General features: G+C 43.1%; 1 protein-coding gene across 3 annotated transcripts in view; it reads left to right on the top strand.

Annotated features, from left to right (window-relative positions):
• The window catches only part of A1CF (APOBEC1 complementation factor), a 129,498-nt gene extending 109,469 nt beyond the window's left edge, over positions 1–20,029 (top strand). For 2 of the 3 annotated variants that reach the window (XM_040434791.1, XM_040434788.1), the window contains exons 10-12: positions 4,485–4,621; positions 6,779–6,903; positions 19,441–19,592. In XM_040434791.1, coding sequence (XP_040290725.1) covers positions 4,485–4,621; positions 6,779–6,903; positions 19,441–19,592 — 414 coding nt within the window. Of the gene's footprint in view, positions 1–4,484; positions 4,622–6,778; positions 6,904–19,440 lie in introns of all 3 variants that reach the window. The other variant, XM_040434789.1, reaches the window with a different exon arrangement.
• The last annotated feature ends 3,214 nt before the right edge of the window (positions 20,030–23,243 follow it).

Below are 23,243 nucleotides of genomic sequence, written 5' to 3'. Positions count from 1 at the left end.
CCATGTAATCTCAGAACAATAATTATATTGTAAACCTTCTCCTTTGGGAGTGTGATGTGTAATTAACGTGGGTTTCTGGGACCTGCTGGATCCCCGAAAAAATACCTTTAGCCCCCCCATAGATCCCTAAAACTTAAGCTCTTTACTAAGACTATATTGGGGAACAACATTTTGTGATAAAATATCTTTTGTATTTGTGACCTATCATTGTGACCAGGTTTCAAAGGATCATTAGATATAAAGAAATCAAATTTTTTGGCTTATAGGACACAAAACCATTTTCCCTTTCACCGTCCCAGATATGTCTCCCAGTTAGTTGAGACTGTGCAGAGAGAACCACTGTTCCTCATAGTATTATAATATTCTGTGTGATTTGAATTGTAAAAAAAATTAGACTCATAATGGACCAATAAAAGATTGGAGCACATTTAGGAGCACATGGTCTAAATGACTTTTATCAAATTCAACATTTCCATTATGTTATTTATCCAACCACATCAACCACATCTACATCTGCTGAGAAGCTTTTTGCCTTAATTTGTAGATCAGGGAATGCATCATTAGATAAAGAACAGAACCTTGTGTTCTATCTCCTGGAATAAGGCTGTAAATTACAGAAACATATCAGATCTGTAGTGTAAATGACAGGGAACTAATGTAGATTGAAATCTTTAGTTTAACGTGGTATTTTTCAAAATTTAGTTTAGGCTAAATATTGATATACGATAATGAAAGTTTAATTCTACATATTAGCTATTCATCAGGGATACCAATGCACAGTGCTCCAAACCCCATCCCCCACCATCATCAGTGGGCATTGGTACTGGGTATAAAGTAAGATGTAAGTTGGGTTTGCAGATTTTAGTTGTCTTATCAATTATTATTTCTATTTGTAACAGGGAAAAAGTGATGCAAACCGAACTATTACTCAGCATTATACAATTATATGTGATAAAGTCCTAGAGAACCTTTACTTTGAACAATGCATTGTATTTTCCCTCTGCTATTCCTCCTGGACATGTATAAATAAATTAACAACTGGACATTACCATTCCTCTTATCAACAGAGTGTTTTTCAACGCAGTCTGACACTGTGGGCCAAGATGAATTAATGGGGACCCTCTAAAGAGCCAGTAGTGGCTCTGATGAAGTGTTGTGTCATGGTGAACTCCCTCAGGCCATTGCTCCCTAGGAATTGGTGCAGTGAAATTATAGTACCGAAGAATGAGGCCAAAGTTAAACATAACAAAGTCCTTCTTACTAAATGCAACTTGAAATACATACAGTAGCAGCATACTTTAGTGCAATCCTTCTCTGGCACCAGCAAGGATATGGTGGTAGGTTGGTAGGTTGGTTGGTGGTAATTAAGCACTTGAAAAGACCTTGAAGGTAGGAATAATCATATGCAGGATATCTAGGCCCTTATTTCCCTATAATTCCCTGGAATAAGGTTAGGACCAGAGACAACCCATTCCTCCCCAGATAGACGAATGGAAGTCTCTATCTTAGGCCCAGATACAAACAACAGGAAAAATAAAAAACACAAACAAACGCGACACTTAACTTCTGTAGAGATGGACAAGCAGGAACACCAGAGACGACCTCACACTAGCTCATCCAAACCTAAATGAAGCTATCTACCGCATAGTCAGAAGGGTGGGGTCAGACTATAAAGGGTAGAAGTGATGACCACTGAGAAATAGCTGAGAAAAGGGAAGTAGTCATTAACCCTATCAACACTAAATCAAGAGAAATCAAGTAGGCTGTTGGATTTCTCCACGCTCAGCCAGTCTCCTTGATCTCCTGACATCAGTCACCTGAGGGACCGTGACATCACACTGCTGTCTGGATTCACTTAAAGACAAAAATAAAGTATTATCTCTCTCTGGAGAAACCTATATCAGGAGCATTGCAAGTTGCATCCACTCCTCTCTGGGGCTTCTTAGGAACTCCCCCATCCTGGAAGGAAGCAGGAATGAAGGGGTTAACCCTGTTCCTGCCAACCTTTGTGAACCTTCATTGCTGGGAACTATGAGCAGAAACAAACAATAAAATGCATAATAACAATAGACAATTTGTAGTACTCCGAGGTCTGGGGTACTTCATAAGTATTCACTGAACCAGACAGCTGAGATGTTAAGCCAAGGGGTTGAAAAGTGTCAAGACAACCATTCTTGACAGGACAGCTTTACTAGAAGCTTTACAATCTTTCTACAGTAAGGCCTCCTTGCACACGACCGTATGGCTTTTTCAGTATTTTGCTGTCCGCAAAAAACGGATCCGCCAAAAATACAGATGACGTCCGTGTGCATTCCATTTTTTGTGGAACGTAACAACTGGCCCCTGATAGAACAGTACTATCCTTGTCCATTATGCGGACAATAATAGGACATGTTCTATCTTTGAACGGAACGAAAAAACGGAAATACAGAAATGGAAGGCATACGGAGTACCTTCCGTTTTTATTGCGGATCCATTGAAATGAATGGTTCCGTATACGGTCCGTATATAGAACGCAAAAAACTGAACGCAAACGAAAAAAAACTTTTGTGTGCAAGAGTCCTAAAGCACAATATATAAATTATGCAAGCTTTACAAATTACATAGATGGTTTGCATATATGGTAACTTGGGTTGTGCTAGTTCCCCTCAATGTGGCTCTCTCCTTTTCTCTTAAGTGAGGCAACCTCTTGCTCGTCAGCTGTGGGTTCTTACCTCTCAATTGGACTTCCCTTGCACACCAGTCTCTGATACACTTGGGTCCGCTCCTTTCAGTGGGCACCCAGCACAACCTCTCTCTTTCTCTCTTGGGTCTCAGAACAATTGACTCAAACTCTCCTCCACTTGGAGTCTCTACTTGCCCACTCTTGATGGCTGTATCACTGGCCCTTGTTTTCTGGTTGTTTTGACACTCACTCACCTAATGGCATTTGGCACCAGCTAGACTACATATAACCACTTTGACTTTGCCTCCTAGAACACCAGAGCACAGATTTTCCATGGCTTCATATTCTTACATAACGTTACAGGGCTCCTTTATGGAGAGAGTCCTTTATTAAAGTACATGTTAAGGGCTCATACACATGAAAGTATTTTTGGGCAGCATCTGATCCGCATTTTTTGCGGGTCGGATGTGGACTCATTCAATTCAATGGGACCGCAAAGATGCATCCATATGGCAATTCCGCGGCCCTGCAAAAAATAGAACATGTTCTATTCTTGTCTGTTTTCCAGACAAGTATAGGACACTTCTATAGAGGACAGGACATTCCGTTTTACATGCAGGGGACACACGGCCGGTATCCGTGTTTTGTGGATCTGCAATTTGCAGACCGTAAAAACAGCAATGGCCGTGTGCCTGAGCCCTAAAGATGAAAAAAAAAGTTAAAGGGGTTGTCTCATCATAGATATGGGAGCACATCACTAGGATCATGGGAGCCAAATGGGCGAACCAATCTAATGATTGCTTGTTCAAGTTACCCCCCTTTCTCCAAAATTAAAATATTTAAACAATTAAAAAATTAAACATCATAGGCATCACAGTATGTGAAAATGCCCATACTGTTAAAATATAAAAATATTTATCCGATATGGTGAATGGTGTAATGGGAAAAATTTTTTATGAAAAGTTATCAAAAAGACATACACACTCACAAACAGTGCCAATAAAAACTACAGACTGTCCCACAAAAAATGAGCCCACACACAGTTGGGTACACATAAAAAGTCCATTAGCTAGTTTTGTAGAAAGAAACACAATTCTTGCTTCCCCTATCTTGGTGGGTATGCTTCTTGTCATTTTATCCATTACTTGTGGCTCTTCAGGTTGACTTCCTTTCTGGGTGTCCACCATATAGCTATACAGGTGAAACTTGAAAAATTAGAATATCGGGCAAAAGTCCATTTATTTCAGTAATGCAAATTAAAAGGAATTGCATTAATGAAGCTTACAATTAGAATTTTGTGAAAAGGTTCAATATTCTAGGCTCAAAGTATCACACTCTAGTCAGCTAATTAATCCATACCCCCTAAGCAAAGGGTACCTCAAAATTGTGACTTTGGGGTTTCATTAACTATAAGCCATAATCATCCAAATTATAACAGATAAAGGCTTGAAATATCTCGCTCTGCATGTAATGAGTCTATCGCATATGTTAGTTTCACCTTTTAAGTTGCATTACTGAAATAAATGAAGTTTGCACAATATTACAATTTTTCGAGTTTCACCTGTAGGTGCAAAAGTGGCGCGTCTACCATACAGACACTTGTTCTTGGTACATTTCACTTATTCAAAATGCAAGCAATGATTAAACATGAAAGCATCTGGGATCATAACAAAATAAGTTTTTTTTCCAAATCTGTTTATTGTTTTGTCAATACATCATAAGCAAATACAGCTCAGCATAAACAAAAAAGGTTTTATAGCTTTAAAATGATTCTGGAGTGAATATCAATGGGTTTTATGTGCAGCTTTCCATTTTCTAGGTTCTGGAAGAAATTTGCCAAAAAAACAATTGGGGACAACCTGTTTATCAACTACACACTGCAGTTGGTCAAGACCAAAGACAGCTGTTCCTGTATAAGATTACAATTCCCCTCCTGGCCAGCCAAAACCCTGCAATGTGAGTAGTTTTATTCCTCACTGTTCTTCTTGCTGTTTAGGCCTTTTGGTTCATATGCGGTCCATAATTGGGCTTACCAAGCACCAAAAATACACCTTCTCTCGGTGCTGATTCAGGTAGGAATGTAGATGGTTTGATGCTACCCATGTTCCATGACTGACAGGGGTTATGAAAGGATATAAACCTGCACTAGGACTACATTTCATTTTAGTTATGGGTCCCCTTTCTGTTCATGCCCCTCTGTTAGAAACGTAAAGTGTAACTGTCATTCTTTTTTTTTATTTGTGTAATGTAGGGGCGGAGATGCTGACAATTTTTGTAATATACTTTAATTACTGAAAACGTACATTTCTATTAGAAAAATAGCTCTAAAGTGGCCCATTTTGAGCCTTAGCAACGCTCCTCTGTCTTCTGTTTACATAACACAGTCAGTGTTGATCAGGTCTCCACTGTTATGTAAACAGAAGACACAGGAGTGTTGCTAAGGCTCAAAATGTGCCACTTTAGAGCTATTTTTCTAATAGAAATGTACATTTTCAGTAATTAAAGTATATTACAAAAATGGTCAGTATCACTGCCCCTACATTACACAAATAAAAAAAAGAATGACAGTTACACTTTAATAGGCAAAGCAAATGATATCCATTATTATGGATCTATGTGGACACCTAGCCTGACCCCTAAAGGGATTATCAAAAAGGAACTTATAGCCAAAAGCTATACACACCCCGATATTAACATAAAACATAACTTTTATTTAATACAGTAAAATATTAAATGTGCGCTGAATACTGTGATTAAAAAATGCAAATGCTAAAGGGACTATGTCGTCAGAAAATGACCTATTTAAAGAGTATTTGTCAGCATGGTCAACCCGATTAAAAAAGGCATAGAGTCTGGTAGGGTTGATCATGCTGCTAAAAACAATACCCTTAAATGACTCTCCATAGCCCCATTACTGAGAAAACTGCATCTTTACTTATATCCAAATGACCTAACTGGAGCACTGAAGGGCTGGCCAGAGCCCTCGGAGCATCAGTTTTTTTTACACCCCTTTAACTTCAGGCACCAAGAACTGTCATCTCATGCCTGTGTTTTGTGTCCTGAGACCAGAAGATACAGCGCAGTCACGAAATGACAGGTCTCGGTTTTAATCTGCGCCACTTGGAGCACACCAGGAGAAACACTGAGCAAGCGCTGAGACTAGAATATACAACACAGGCAGGAGAATACAGGACTTCACGCTAGGGGAGCAGCAGGTGCTAAAAGACTAGTCCTGTCAATCCAGGGGAAGGGGGAGGACTGAAACTGAAGGGGGTGTAACAAACTGGTGCCCCAAGGGCTCTGACAAGCCAATTGGTGCTCCAGTTGGGTCATTTACATATAAATAAAAGTGCTATTTTCTCAGTAATAAATGGGGCAATGGAGAGTCATAATAAGGGTATCGTTTTTATCAGCATAATCAACAAGGCTGTATGCCTGGTCTAATAGGTTTAATTAAGCTGACAGATGCTCTTTAAATCACATTTTAATTTTAAACATATATAGAATTTTTGGTGATGTTATTTTTATTTTTTCATGTCACTATCCATATTATTCTGCCATTGTTGCACTGGCCACTGTGCCTAATTATAGGAGCCAATTCTTAGTCTGTACAGATCACTTTCTAGCAGTCATCTCCTTATCATCTTAGTCAGGATTACAATATCAGATATCACTCCTGTATACACAGATAACAGTGGATCCACCATTCACATTAGTTGATATCACAGCTTAACTACTCCCTCCCGATTTCTGCAGAGGTCACGGAGCATGCCTAGAAAACTCTCCTATCAAAGTCAATGAGTCCCCTCCAGTCTATTGCATCTATGCCCCATGGTGGCTGATGTAAAGCATGTCTCTAAATGCTGTTAACTACAGCTCAGGCAGGATGGCTGCCTTCATGTTCAAGAAATAGAATAAAAAATCTACAATCGGAAAATAAAAACAAAATAAGAAACAAGTGTATGTTGTCACTGTCTTGATAGCTGGCAGACAGAAATTATAGCTGAAACAATCCCTTTAAACTTGCCATTCCTGGGATTCTACTTTCTATTTATCATTTCCACAATCAGCAAAGCTTTTTAATTTTTATATGGTTGCTTTTATCCATTTTAGACACCCATTTACACCTCCAAAACTCTGTATGTCAGTGGATGAAGCAAAAAACTATGCAGCAGATTATACACTTCAGACCTTGGGAATTACGACTGAAACAGCAGAACCGCCAGCAACCTTTGCAGGTAACATTATTATTTAAGAAAAAAAAGCAAGAAACTTTTTGTTTTCTTTTCACGTGTAAATAAAGTTTAGAACTATCTAGAGTCCCCAATTGTATTAGCATAGGCATTTCCATAATACAGTAACTTTTACAGCATGACATGAAGTCACATCAGTGTTTACTCAACACCTGCAGAGAATGAATAGTGATGATCGGCAGGGGCAATATTCGAATTCGATATTTTGTACAATATTCGTCATATATTTGCGAAATCGAGAATTTGAGATTATATTCTTGATTGCGAAAATCGGCAATGTAATATTCGTGTAATGCGCGTGAAATAAAGGCGTGGGTCACTTATGCTACATTTTTCAAGCTGGTACAAGTTTCCTGAGACTGGAGAAAATGGTTGGCACGGCAGAACATTAGAATAGCTTTATATGCAGATAGAGTGCTCCAATATATTTGTGCTTGCGAATTTTCGGCAATAGTAAGGGGTAGGCAACTTTTCTATTAGTTGCTAGGGATGTTGCTAAGCTGTGACAAAGCCTTCTCATTGGCCCACAAGCTAGAAGAGGGGAGGGATGATCACCCGATGTGTACTGTGTTAAAAAAACAAACAAAAAAAACACGACTATTCGATTTTACGAATATATAGCGCTATATTCTAAATATTCACAAATTCTCTAAGTGGCGATATTCGCGATTAAAATTCGCTATTCAAATATTCGCGCTCAGCACTAAGAATGAATGGGTCTATTTGGTGTTTTTACAGAAAGATAACCATGGATATACAGTACCTCCTTATAGATTTCTTTACATCATAAAAGCCAGATTTAAACAATTTTTGCCAATTGTTAGTGGCTTTTCTTTTATGTGAATAAGCGTGACAGATAACCATAGACAGACATCTTAGAAAAGTTGATCTGCTGTGAAGGATTTTTTCATCAGATACAGTCCGTGGAAAGTCATTAATTCGAAATGACAGACCTGCATTCCATCAGAAGTTCAGTCTAGGCCACAGTCAGGGTGTAGCTATAGGGAGCGCAGAGGTAGAAGCCACTACCGGGCCCAGGAGCCTGAGGGGCCAAAAGACCCTTGTGCCGCATAAGAGAACACCATTATTATAAAAAGTACATACTGGTCAAGTTACTCCTCTTGCTGGAGGGAAGGGGTTAGGTCAAGAATTTGGTATGGAGGGGAGGGGTGCCGTTTTAATTTTTGCCTCAGGCATCAGGAAGGCTACGTGCTTCCCTGCCCCTGGCCACAAAGCACTGAGGGAAGGTGGGCCCAAACTGTACTATTGCACCAGGGCCCACAAGCCTTTAGCTACGTCCCTGGCCACAAATCAAGGTAGAAATCGATCAGCATATGGTGATAATATTGCTGTCAAAAACTACTAACTTCATAGAGCAAATGCGTGAACTACAACTTCTTCATAAAATATCTGTCTGAAATCAGCTTTAGAAAATGTTTTCCCTTTTATGGAACGCTTTACAAAGAGTTTCCCCTTTTTTAAAGAGGTTATCTCATACCTAAAGGGCTTTATCATCTCAGACAATGGTGGCATATTGCTAGGATATATTACCGATGGCAGATAGGTGCAGGTCCCACCTCTCGAACCAGCACCTATCTCCATAAAAGGCCCTCGGCAATTTTCGGAAATTCCCATAGAACTTAATGGAGAGCGCACCGTGCAAGAACTCAGCTATTTTTGGAACACCCATAAAAATGAATAGAGGGTAGACTCACAAGGGCACACTGTTGGCTTCAAGGATCCCGTTCTGGAGATAGAGGTGAGACAAGCCCTTTAATGTAACAAAATGAAAATCAGACATCGTATAGTACATGACAATCTCTTTCTAACAAAGCTAGAACCAGCCCGTAAATCAAACGGATCCAGAGCTTCCCCCATTTATTTCAAGCTGGGGGCATGTTCTTTCTGGCACAGTTCTCTCCCTGTAACTGTTACAGCTCCTAACAGAAGATGGAGTTGAAGGACGGAACTGAGCATGTATGACCGACCACCTGAGTTAGATGGACAGAGAATTAAGGAAAAGAACTGTGAGCACCGGTACCTTCTCAAACAGCTGATTGGCGGGTGTCCCAGGTGTCGGACCCCCTCTTATCAGATACTGATTACCTATCCAGATTCCAAGCATGTATATTTATTTCAATGGTGATAAGTAGTGTTGATTGAGCACCAAAGTGCTCGGGTGTTCGAGTGCTCAGGTCGAACACCTCGGGATGCTCGGGTGCTCTACCGAGCACCCGAGTACAATGGAAGTAAATGGGAGAACCCGAGCATTAAACCAGGCACCCCCTGCTCTGAAGAGGGGAGGGTGTCTGGTTCATAAGAAAAGGTCAGAAATGTATAGAAACAAGGCCGGCGTCAGCACCCTGCATACCCGGGCAAGTGCCGGGGCCCACAGCACAGCTGCCAGAAGCCAAAAGCAATGAGCGCTTCCATCAATACAGATGGAAGTGCTCATTGATGGAGCGCTGGGAGCTGCGGTCCTGTCACTCACACCTCAGCTCCCCACGTTCCTCCTCTCCTTCATGCCAGCCACGATCTGAATGGTGAAGCAGGAAGACTTCTCCCCGCTCCACCATTCATCCTGTAGGCACGGATCGTGCTGCCGGCCTGTGTGGGCGGAGCCTGCAGCCCAGTAATCTGCATAGGCTCTGCCCACACAGTGCTGCAGCGCAATCTGTGCCTGCAGGGAAGAGAGGTATGTGTACTTCAGGAGCAGGACAAGGTAAGTAGTTACCGTGCTTTCTTGTTTTTAATACAGAGGGGTCACAGAGAACTTTATTACTATGGAGGGGGCACAGAGGTCTTTATTACTATGGAGGGGCACAGAGGACTCTACACTGCGTGCAGAATTATTAGGCAAATGAGTATTTTGACCACATCATCCTCTTTATGCATGTTGTCTTACTCCAAGCTGTATAGGCTCGAAAGCCTACTACCAATTAAGCATATTAGGTGATGTGCATCTCTGTAATGAGAAGGGGTGTGGTCTAATGACATCAACACCCTATATTAGGTGTGCATAATTATTAGGCAACTTCCTTTCCTTTGGCAAAATGGGTCAAAAGAAGGACTTGACATGATCAGAAAAGTCAAAAATAGTGAGATATCTTGCAGAGGGATGCAGCACTCTTAAAATTGCAAAGCTTCTGAAGCGTGATCATCAAACAATCAAGCGTTTCATTCAAAATAGTCAACAGGGTCGCAAGAAGCGTGTGGAAAAACCAAGGCGCAAAATAACTGCCCATGAACTGAGAAAAGTCAAGCGTGCAGCTGCCAAGATGCCACTTGCCACCAGTTTGGCCATATTTCAGAGCTGCAACATCACTGGAGTGCCCAAAAGCACAAGGTGTGCAATACTCAGAGACATGGCCAAGGTAAGAAAGGCTGAAAGACGACCACCACTGAACAAGACACACAAGCTGAAACGTCAAGACTGGGCCAAGAAATATCTCAAGACTGATTTTTCGAAGGTTTTATGGACTGATGAAATGAGAGTGAGTCTTGATGGGCCAGATGGATGGGCCCGTGGCTGGATTGGTAAAGGGCAGAGAGCTCCAGTCCGACTCAGACGCCAGCAAGGTGGAGGTGGAGTACTGGTTTGGGCTGGTATCATCAAAGATGAGCTTGTGGGGCCTTTTCGGGTTGAGGATGGAGTCAAGCTCAACTCCCAGTCCTACTGCCAGTTTCTGGAAGACACCTTCTTCAAGCAGTGGTACAGGAAGAAGTCTGCATCCTTCAAGAAAAACATGATTTGCATGCAGGACAATGCTCCATCACACGCGTCCAAGTACTCCACAGCGTGGCTGGCAAGAAAGGGTATAAAAGAAGAAAATCTAATGACATGGCCTCCTTGTTCACCTGATCTGAACCCCATTGAGAACCTGTGGTCCATCATCAAATGTGAGATTTACAAGGAGGGAAAACAGTACACCTCTCTGAACAGTGTCTGGGAGGCTGTGGTTGCTGCTGCACGCAATGTTGATGGTGAACAGATCAAAACACTGACAGAATCCATGGATGGCAGGCTTTTGAGTGTCCTTGCAAAGAAAGGTGGCTATATTGGTCACTGATTTGTTTTTGTTTTGTTTTTGAATGTCAGAAATGTATATTTGTGAATGTTGAGATGTTATATTGGTTTCACTGGTAAAAATAAATAATTGAAATGGGTATATATTTGTTTTTTGTTAAGTTGCCTAATAATTATGCACAGTAATAGTCACCTGCACACACAGATATCCCCCTAAAATAGCTAAAACTAAAAACAAACTAAAAACTACTTCCAAAAATATTCAGCTTTGATATTAATGAGTTTTTTGGGTTCATTGAGAACATGGTTGTTGTTCAATAATAAAATTAATCCTCAAAAATACAACTTGCCTAATAATTCTGCACTCCCTGTATTACTATGGAGGGGGCACGGAAGACTTTATTACTATGAAGGGGGCATGGAGGTCTTTATTACAATGGAGGGGGCACTGAGGACTTTATTTCTATGGAGGAGGCACAGAGGACTTTATTACTATGGAAGGGCACAGAGGACTTTATTACTATGGAGGGGGCACAGAGGTCTTTATTACTATGGAGGGTGCACAGAGGACTCTATTACTATGGAGGGGGCACAGAGGTCTTTATTACTATGGAGGGGGCACAGAGGGCATTTCTACTATGGAGGGGGCACAGAGGGCATTACTACTTTGAAGGGGCACAGAGGGCATTACTAATGTGAAGGGGGCACAATGGGCATTACTACAATGAAGGGGGCACAGTGGGCATTATTACTGTGAAGCAGCAAAGTGGTACAATTGTTCAGGTGGTGGGACTCCTACACTCATAAAGCCTATGCACTAAGTGAAAGGTCTTCCAAAAATCACAAGGAACCGGCACTACAATACACCCTTTATTACACATAAAGGAGGGCATCATACACCCTTGAAAAATTATGATTGCTGACCTGCTGGTGACCCTCAAAAACATCAGGAGCAAGGGCCTGCTGTTGACCCTCTAAAACATTACGGGCGAGGGCCTGCTGCTGAGCTGACCATCTAAAACATTAGGGGTGAGGGTTTGCTGCAGAGTTGACTCGCTAAAACATTGGGGCGAGTGCATGCTGCTGATCTAAGCATCGAAAAAATTATGGGCGAGTGCCTGCTGCTGAGCTGACCATTGAAAAAATTATGGGCGAGTGCCTGCTGGAGAGCTGATCCTGTAAATCTTTATGGTTGAGGGCCTGCTGGTGAGCTGACCCTCAGAAACATTATATGTGAGGGCTTGCAGGGGAGCTGACCCTCTAAAAGATTGTAGGTGAGGGCATGCTGGTGAGCTGACCCTGTAAAACATTATGGTTGAGGGTCTGCTGGTGAGCTGACCCTCTAAAACATTACATGCAAGGGCCTGCAGTTGAGCTCACCCTCTAAAACATTACATGCGAGGGCCTGCAGGTGAGCTGACCCTCTAAAAGATTGAAAGCGAGGGCCTGCTGGTGAGCTCACCCTCTAAAACATTAAATGCCAGGGCCTGCAGGTGAGTTGACCCTATAAAAGATTGTAGGTGAGGGCCTGCTGGTGAGCTGACCCTGTAAAACATTATAGTTGAGGGCCTGCTGATGAGCTGCCCCTCTAAAACATTACATGCGAGGGCCTGCAGGTAAGCTGACCCTCTAAAACATTATATGTGAGGACCTGCAGATGAGCTGACCCTATAAAAGATTGTAGGTGAGGGCCTGCTGCTGAGCTGACCATCTAAAACATTAGGGGTGAGTGCCTGCTGCTGATCTGAGCATTAAAAACACTATTAACGAGTGCCTGCTGGTGAGCTGACCCTGTAAACATTATGGTTGAGGGCCTGCTGGTGAGCTGACCCTCAAAAACATTATATGCGAGGGCCTGCTGGTGAGATGACCCTCTAAAAGATTGTAGGCAAGGGCTTGTTGGTGAACTGACCCTGTAAAACATTATGGTTGATGGCCTGCTGGTGAGCTGACCCTCTAAAAATATTATATGCGAGGGCCTGCAGGTGAGCTGAATATCTAAAAGGAGTAGATAAGGGCCTGCAGGTGAGCTGACCCTCTAAAACATTATATGCGAGGGCCTGCAGGTGAGCTGAAAATCTAAAAGATTGTAGTTGAGGGCCTGCCGGTGATCTGACCCTCTAAAATATTATATACTAAGGCAAGCAGGTGAGCTGACCCTCTAAAAGATTGTAGGTGAGGGCCTGCTGGCGAGCGGACCCTCTAAAACATTATATGCGAGGGCCTTTGATTGAGCTGATCCTCTAAAAGATTGTAGGTGAGGGCCTGCTGGTGAGCTGACCCTCTAAAACATTATATGTGAGGCCCTGCAGGTGAGCTGACCCTCTAAAAGATTGTAGGTGAGGGCCTGCTGGTGAGCTGATCTTGTAAAACATTATGGTTGAGGGCCTGCAGGTGAGCTGACCCTCTAAAAGATTGTAGGTGAGGGACTGCTGGTGAGCTGACCCTCTAAAACATATGTGAGGGGCATCCAGGTGAGCTGACCATCTAAAAGATTGTAGGTGAGGGCCTGATGGTGAGCTGACCTTGTAAAACATTATGATTGAGGGCCTGCTGGTGAGCTGACCCTCTAAAACATTACATGCGAGGGCCTGCAGGTGAGCTCACCCTCTAAAAGATTGTAGGCAAGGGCCTGCTGGTGAGCTCACCCTCTAAAACATTACATGCGAGGGCCTGCAGGTGAGTTGACCCTATAAAAGATTGTAGGTGAGGGCCTGCTGGTGAGCTGACCCTGTAAAACATTACAGTTGAGGGCCTACTGGTGAGCTGCCCCTCTAAAACATTACATGCGAGGGCCTGCAGGTGAGCTGACCCTCTAAAACATTATATGCGAGGGCCTGCAGGTCAGCTGACCCTCTAAAAGATTGTAGGTGAGGGCCTGCTGCTGACCTGACCATCTAAAACATTAGGGGCGAGTGCCTGCTGGTGATCTGAGCATCGAAAAAATTATTAGCGAGTGCCTGCTGATGAGTTGACCCTGTAAAACATTATGGTTGAGGGCCTGCTGGTGAGCTGACCCTCAAAAACATTATATGCGAGGGCCTGCAGGTGAGCTGAAAATGTAAAAGATTGTAGTTGAGGGCCTGCTGGTGAGCTGACCCTCTAAAACATTATATGCGAGGGCCTGCTGGTGAGATGACCCTCTAAAAGATTGTAGGTGAGGGCCTGCTGGGGAACTGACCCTGTAAAACATTATGGTTGATGGCCTGCAGGTGAGCTGACCCTCAAAAACATTATATGCGAGGGCAAGCAGGTGAGCTGAAAATCTAAAAGATTGTAGTTGAGGGCCTGCCGGTGATCTGACCCTCTAAAATATTATATACTAAGGCAAGCAGGTGAGCTGACCCTCTAAAAGATTGTAGGTGAGAGCCTGCTGGTGAGCTGATCTTGTAAAACATTATGGTTGAGGGCCTGCTGGTGAGCTGACCCTCTAAAACATTACATGGGAGGGCCTGCAGGTGAGCTGACCCTATAAAAGATTGTAGGTGAGGGCATGCTGGTGAGCTGACCCTTTAAAAGAGTGTAGGTGAGAGCCTGCAGGTGAGCTGACCCTTTAAAAGAGTGTAGGTGAGAGCCTGCAGGTGAGCTGACCCTCTAAAAGATTGTAGGTGAGGGCCTGCTGGTGAGCTGATCTTGTAAAACATTATGGTTGAGGGCCTGCTGGTGAGCTGACCCTCTTAAACATTACATGTGAGGGCCTGCAGGTGAGCTGACCCTCTAAAAGATTGTAGGTGAGGGGCTGCAGGTGAGCTGACCCTCTAAAAGATTGTAGGTGAGGTCCTGCTGGTGAGTTTACCCTCTAAAACATTACATGCGAGGACCTTCAGGTGAGCTGACCCTATAAAACTTTATGGTTGAGGGCCTGCAGATGAGCTGACCCTCTAAAACATTACTTACAAGGGCCTGCAGGTGAGCTTACCCTCTAAAACATTACATTCGAGGGCCTGCAGGTGAGCTGTCCCTCTAAAAGATTGTAGGTGAGGGCCTGCTGGTGAGCTGACCCCGTAAAGCATTATGGTTGAGGGCCTGCTGGTGAGCTGACTATCTAAAACATTATATGCGAGGGCCTGCAGGTGAGCTGACCCTCTAAAAGATTGTAGGTGAGGGCCTACTGGTGAGCTCACCCTCTAAAACTTTACATGCCAGTGCAGGTGAGCTGACCTTCTAAAAGATTGTAGGTGAGGACCTGCTGGTGAGCTGACCCTGTAAAACATTATGGTTGAGCGAGGGCATTAGGAGCGATTGCAGACTAATAAGCATGTTGATATGATGCAAGAGGAGGAGGAGGACGACGAGAAAAGGAAGATTGAAACTTTTTTTTTGTGGTGGAAGGGGTGCATGGGAATACAGTGTATTCAGTACATTATAAAAAACACATTAAAAGTGCCTTTATGTTCAGCCGCTTTCATCTGGTGGAGTAGAGAAGTCAGGGGCAATCCAGGCCTTGTTCATTTTGATAAGAGTCAACCTGTCTGCATTTTCAGTTGACAGGCGGATACGCTTATCAGTTATTATGCCCCCAGCAGCACTAAATTCCCACTCTGACAAAATGCTGGTGGTAGGGCAGGCCAGCACCTCCAAGGCATAGAGTGCAAGTTCGTGCCACGTGTCCAGCTTGGACACCCAGTAGTTGTAAGACACAGAGGGATCATTGAGGATGCTGACACGGTCTGCTACATACTCCTTCACTATCTTCCAAAACTTTCCTCTCCTTGTGACAGTAGGCCGTGCATCAGTGTGAGGGTGCAGGCGGGGTGTCATGAAACTGTCCCAGGTCTTGGAGAGTGTTGCCTTGCCTCTGTTGGAAATGCTGTGTGTTCCCTTCGTCTCCCCTCCTCAGTTGCCCAAGGAACTACGTACTCTGCTGCCAGCCATGTCAGCTGAAAATTTTTGGATCAATTTTTCCACAAGGACCTTCTGGTATTGCACCATTTTGCTCGTCCTCTCCACCACAGGAATGAGAGATGAGAAGTTCTCTGTAGCGGGGGTCGAAAAGGGTGAACAACCAGTAATCGATGTTGTCCAAAATGCGTAAAACACGTAGGTCACGGGAAAGGCAGCGTAACATAAAGTCAGTCATGTGTGCCAGAGTCCCAACAGGCAAGACTTTGCTGTCGTCATCAGGAGGATGACTCTCAATCTCCTCATCCTCTTCCTTCTTTTCTGCCCATCCATGCTGAACAGATGGAATTAAACTTCCATGGGTACTACCTTCTGTAGCGGACGCAACCGTCTCCTGCTCCTCCTCCTCATCATCATCTGACAGAGGTCAGACATCCCTGCCCTCTCCTCGCTTGTGAAGAGCGGAAGCTGACTGGAAAGGCGACAACCAAATTGCAGCTGGTATTCCACTACTGCCCTCTGCTGCTCACATAGCCTGGCCAACATGTGGAACGTCGAGTTCCAGCGCGTGCTCACGTCGCACAACAGTCGGTGAGCTGGCAATTGTAAGCGCTGCTGCAGCGTTGCCAGACCGGCGGAAGCTGTCGACTTGCTGAAATGGGCACACACGCGGTGCACCTTCATCAGTAGCTCAGGCAAATTGGGGTAGGTTTTAAGAAACCGCTGAACCACTAAGTTTAATACGTGGGCTAGGCATGGGATGTGTGTAAGCTTCCCGAGCTCCAAATCTGCCACCAAGTTACGGCCATTATCAGACACAACCATGCCTGGTTCTAGGTTGAGAGGCGAGAGCCACAGCTCAGTCTAGTCCCTTATCCCCTGCCACAGCTCTGCGGCAGTGTGCTGTTTGTCACCTAAGCAGATCAGCTGAAGCACGGCCTGTTAACACTTCCCCACTGCAGTGCTACACTGCTTCTAGCTACAAACTGATGGCTGACTGGTGCTGCAAGAGAATAATTCTGAGGTTGAAGTTGATGAGGAGGAGAAGTGGGGGTTGAAGCCACTAACTTAGGTGGTGGCGGAAACCCTGATGGAATTAGGGCCCGAAATCCTTGGCGTCGGTAGCACTTGTGTCATCCCTGGGTACGACTTGCTCCCGGCTGCGTTGGTCAGGGCACGGTTGATGTTACGGGACACATGCTGGTGTAAGGACGGCACGGCACACTGGGAAAAATAGGGATGGCTGGGGACTGCGTAACGAGGGACAGCCGCCTACATCAGGCTGCGGAAGGCCTCAGTATCCACATGCCTAAATGGCAACATTTCCAGGGCCAGTAATTTGGAAAGTTGCGCGTTTAGTGCTATGGCCTGTGGGTGGCTGGATATTTGCGCTTGCATTCAAATGCCTGGGGTAAAAACATTTGTACGCTGCTCTGGGACACGGAAGCGGATGTGGTCGCTGATGGTGCTTGCAAAGGTCCAGGTGCAGGGCGGGAGGCATCTTCGACAGGGAATAGGCCAGCACATAACACAGGGGAAGAGGAGGCAGTGGTGTGACCCGCAGACACAGATTGTGGACCCAGGCATTCGGCCCACCTATTACGGTGCTTAGATGCCATGTGGCGGATCATGCTGGTGGTGGTGAGGTTGCTAGTATTCTTGCCCCTGCTTATTTTTGTATGGCACAGTTATCAAATTGCAATTCTTTTGTCGTCCGCACTTTCCTCAAAAAAGTGCCAGACTGCGGAACACCTACCCCTTGGCAAGGGAGATTTCTGCAAGGGTGTTCTCCGGGGAACAGTTGCGGGCCTGTTTGGTGTGGCCCGCCTTCTCCCTTTTGCCACCCCACTGCCTCTTCCAGCCTTTAGTGGTTCTGCGGATCCCTCCCCCTCTGTATTGCTGTCCTCGCTCGGCTTGCTACCTTCCCAGGTTGGGTCAGTGACTTCATCGTCCACTACCAACTCTTCCACTTCCTCACTCTGCTCATCCTCCTGACTTGTTGACCTAACAACAACCTCAGTTATTGACAACTGTGTCTAATCCTCATCATCAACCTCTTGAGACACTAATTGCCATTGACTTATTGGCAACTATGTCTCATCATCATCCACCTCGTGAAACACTAATTGCCATTGCCCACCGTCATCTTCTTGTGACTGTGGATGCTCAAGAGTATGGGAATCAGAGCACAAGATCTCATGTCCCTCTTTAAGTGGGTTTGTTGAGAGGCCCAAATGAAAAAATGGCGCTGAAAATAGCTCCTCGGAATATCCGAGTGTGGGATTGCTTGTTTAGCAAGACTCTCCATGGTGGGAGGAAGGAGGTGAGAATTGTGTTGACCAGACTCTTGGCTATTGAGACTGGACTTGGTGGAAGACAGGGTGGTGCTTAACCGACTGGAAGCATTATCTGCTGCAATCTAACCGACCACCTGGTCGCACTGGTCTAACTTTTGAGAGCGTTGTCCTGCACCGTCCTGCAAACTGGGACATGAAGCTAGGTATCGTGGATGATTGTTTTTCTTGTACTCTGGTAGCAGGTACAGTTTCAACGTGCCCAGGGCCACGGCCTCTGCGTACACCATCAGCATCACGGCCACTTCCCTGTCCCTTACTGCTCGCCTTCTTTATATTAAATGTTATATATGCTTGGAAGTATGTCACACATACAGTAGCGTAAGATTTGTAAGTGTATGCACCAAAAAATTAAAAAAGGTATTTGGGATGCACACACGTTACACAGGAAAAATACCGCAGATAATGTCGCTGATGTCAGCAGCAACTAAAATTTAATTCAGGGAATATCACAGGTATTTGGGTTGTGGAAACGTTACACAGGAGATGTACCCCAGCTAATGTCTCTGTCCGCATTGGAAACCGTCTACGGAAAAAGTACACTGGATGTCACTGATATTTTTGGGATGCGCACATGTTACACAGGAGATGTCGTGCAGATAATCTTGCTGTCTGCAGCGGCCTAACTATTGCACGCTATTTGGCGCAGGATGCGCTAAAAATATATGTTGCTAGTGCCACACACAACAATAGTCCTTAAAAGGCCTTTTGGGTCTCTGACAAGTTTTTGTACTGAAAAAAAAAGATTTCTCTCTCTACACTATCTTTCCCTTCCTCAGCACAGCTCTCCCTGACTAACACTGAGCCGAACACCTGTCATCGGGTGCTATATAGCACCCGATGATGCGTTCCGGCCTGCCAATCACTGTGCGGGGAGCCAATCAATGTGCGAGGAGGAGACTCGACCATTGCGCTCGAGAACAGGCGGTATTCGGCCGAATACCGCCATGTGCCGAGCATCGAGATGCTGGAGCCGAACTGGTGTTCTCGATCAACACTAGTGATAAGGCAATAAATCAATGCGAGTGGTTTATCTTCCACTGGAACAATGGATCAAGCTTGTTTAACTCCTACATATTTGATCATTATTCTACCCGATCAGACGACCCCCATGCACATTAGGCCATTCAGTAATTACTATGTTTGGTCTAATTTCAATAAGCTCCTCGTGTACTATTCATCTGTCCATGTAAACAGAACCAGTAAAACCCCTTTTGTTTAAACATGCTAATTCTTAAAAAAAATTATTGTACCAGACTGTCCACCATGTCACATGCTGTCTATGATTTACCACTCTAGGATACGCCATAGCCAGCTCTCCAGCAGCAGTGGCCGCCACACAACTGAAACAAGCTGTGGCCTTGGGACAAGACCTTGCAGCCTATGCAGCTTATGAAGCCTATCCTGCTTTTGCCTTGGCAGCTCGAGGAGATGCGTATGGAACATTCTAAGAATTCACTTTACTCCAAGTAGAAAACCATCCTGTGTGCAAAGAATGTGAATGAACAATCGGGTTTTATTATTATTTTATTGTATTTTGTTCCATATATCCTACATCCCCTATGTCAATTAGTTTTATGTCATGAAATGGTTATTGTTGAGTTATTTTGTTGTAGTTTTTGTAGCTATTTTATACTTCATGTTTGATGGTCCTCTTCATAAATGCAGAATTTTTGACACTTTTTGAACATTATTCTGCAGGCTAAGCCTTAAATACTTTGGAGGACTTTAAGTATTTTAACAGACACATGTTTTAGGATTATCAGGTTTATCAGTATCACCTTACATATACTTGTCTATTTTAAGTGAAAAAATAAATTTTACTACCTGGAAACATGGGGACACCCAAAGTTCAGTGCGATTAGGAAAGTCAAGAGTTCACATTCATTTAAACCAGGCATCCTCAAACTGCGGCCCTCCAGCTGTTGTAAAACTACAACTCCCATAATGCCCTGTTGTAGGCTGATACCTCTGTAGGCTGTTCGGGCATGCTGGGATTTGTAGTTTTGCAACAGCTGGAGGGCCGCAGTTTGAGGATGCCTGATTTAAACTGTGAGGATAGGAAAGTAAAGAGGCCTCATTCATTTCAACTTTCCAAAGGAAAAGCTGGTCTTGTTGCCCGTACCAACCAGTCAGATTACATTTTTATTTATTTATTTTTTTCATTTTCAAAATTACTTCGAAAACATGAGCGCTGGAATCTGATCGGGTCATTTGGACAACTATTTCAGTTTTGATAAGCCTCTTACTTTATAGTAATATGATTATTAATTTTAATTTTTACATGAATCAGGTGTGCATATATCTAATCTATAGACATATTCAATGGCAATAACATTTGTAATATAAAGGTAAAATGAACCACAGAACAACCGCAATATGAGGAAAGTATGCTGTATGAATATAGTAGTTTAGGCATGGGGCTAATAGATAAACTACATGGTAGATACACAGTACACCAACATTTCAAATACATAATAAATAGCAGTCCCTCCTTGAAGCTTCACATCTCCAATATATGCCATCAAAACAAACAGGCCGTAGTGACTATGGGAGGTGCATCAACACCCCCCCCCCCCCCCCCCCCCTCATTTAATCCTCGGGTGAACAAAAGCCAATCCTCTATATATAAGAGACACATATGCATTGGTCAGATGGCAAATATATCAAAGCATTAAATACATAACAGGAGATGAGCAAAGACAAGGGAGAAAGTTCAATTAAATACAGACCGCAGTACTACAGAGCCATCACCGCTTCCCGACGCAAGTTTTGCCCTTCTGATGTCATTTAATATTTAATAGTGTTGTGGAGTTGTGGTGTTGCATGGTAGATACACACTAACATCGATTTCTGTTCTTTATTTCACCAACAACAAAAACGCATTCATGGCTCTTTTTATCCGTTGATATGAAATACATTGGGCCAATGATGTAAAATCTGCATGAGCAATCCCTGCTGCTCATAAAAAACATGCAGACTTGAAAAAATATTAGCGTGAAATCATAGAGAATCCCATAGACAATTTTTATGGCGAGTCAATCAGACATGTCATTACATTTGGCTCTAGGATCCATTCCTGACAAATTTCTGCATGCACAGGGCATTGTGTGCGTACAGACCCCTTATAGCAGCATATAGAGTCTTTATAGGTCTGTATTATTGGTCTGTAGGCACTGTGCATGACATTGTTTGGTGAATATCACCATGAGACTGCATGTGTCCACCTCCTTGCACCTCTTTGGTGGGCCCATATAATTTTATGGATCCCTGGTGACAGTAGATGGTAAACAACTTTTAACGCCGCCCTCAGATTGCATTTTAGACCTCTGAAGAGATTTCCATCAAGGATATGAGTCCGAAAACTGTATTCAAAAGGGCAGTACTCTAAGAGTACTGACTGCCATCCCAACAATGACAGATCGACAAAATCATCGGATCTGCAGTTATAAGATGCTGCCTCCAGTGAGCGCACCATAGTGCAGCTGAAAGGTTCCCTAAGCCAAATTCTTATAAGTCTGATAAAAATGTAGCTATAATGAATGTTTACGAGCTGTCAGGAAAGTACAGATAAGGGCTACAGATCCAGACGTCAGAGCAGCTCCTTGACGGGTTCATTATGAGGCAGAGAGAAATAGTCTGTAGAGGAAAAAACTGTTGACTATTTTAATAAAGACCAGTTGAAAAATAATTTTTTTCTCAAATCGACTAAAAGATAATGATAAAAAAATACTTCCAAAGGTGTCCATAGCCTATCATACTGTACAATGGCATCATTAAAGGTATTGCACACCTGAAAGTAGAAACACTAAAAAAAGTTAGAATAAAATAGATAAATACTAGTGTTGGACGAGCATGGTAATTTAGCCTCTATTTCTGAAAAGTTTCTGGTGGGATTCAAACTCACAACCTTCTACATTACAGCCAAGAATGTTAACCACTACACTATAGAGCTGCATGACTAATTGCCTAAAACAAAAAAAAAATGAAACTTCTGCTGTATAGGAATACTTACTAGTAGTAAGTATTCCTATACAGCAGAAGTCTAATAATTTTTTTTAGTACCTGGCCATACAGCTCTAAAGTATAGTGGTTAACATTATTGGCTGTAATGTAGATAAAATCATACTTCTGATATATATGAATGCATAATATGTGGGAAACTACTACTGATGTTTTAGCCATAATATATTTACATATATTATAATATATTATATATTCGAAATATATAATAATATATTTAAAATTAATTATGGCTAAAAACTTCTATATATGTTTAAATTAAATTTAGCCTCTATTTCTGAAGGGATTTGAACTCACAACCTTCTACATTACAGCCCAGAACATTAACTATACAGCAGAAGTCAATTATTATTATTATTATATTTTTTTTATGTAACTGGCCATGAAGCTCTATAGTGTAGTAGTTCAGATTCTTGGATGTAATGTAGAAGGTTGTGAGTTTAAATCCCACCAAAAACTTTTCATAAATAGAGGCTAAATTTGATTTAAATACACTGGGGTGTCCTCAAGCACTGACTCCATATATGGACCTAGCTATATATGGAGTCAAAGCAGGGACTCCTAAGCCGAACTAGAGTCCCGACACCCTCCCCTCTTCAGAGCAGGGGGTGCCTGGTTTAAAGCTCGGGTTCTCCCATTGACTTCCATTGTGCTCGGGTGCTCTGTAGAGGGAAATCTATTGAGCAATGACTGTGAACTTAACTAGAGAATAGCCAGCTAAAGTTTAAACCAAGCAAAAAAAAGGTATTGATTTCATGGTGTAGGAGACAACAATGATATCGGTGGGTCTTACGTCTCACATTTGATAATAACAGCACAGACAGCAGTATTAAATGTGCATGGAGCACTTATGTTTGTATAGATTTTGCAAAGAACTGTCATACTGTGAATAAAAGGCAATCGTTCTATCATCTAATAAAAAAGGTGCTGTGATAATCATCAAGATACAGTCCATGAAAGGTGATCATGAAATGATCCATAATGTAGCATTAAATGAAACATAAACGAGTTCTGATTCATTCATTTACTTCATTTGTGATAAATAAAACCGCAGGTAACTGTATATTGTAATAGTAAGC

Source organism: Bufo bufo, chromosome 6 (genome assembly GCF_905171765.1).
Source record: "Bufo bufo chromosome 6, aBufBuf1.1, whole genome shotgun sequence".
NCBI lineage: Eukaryota > Metazoa > Chordata > Amphibia > Anura > Bufonidae > Bufo > Bufo bufo.
This window is presented reverse-complemented; position numbering and strand designations above follow the sequence as displayed.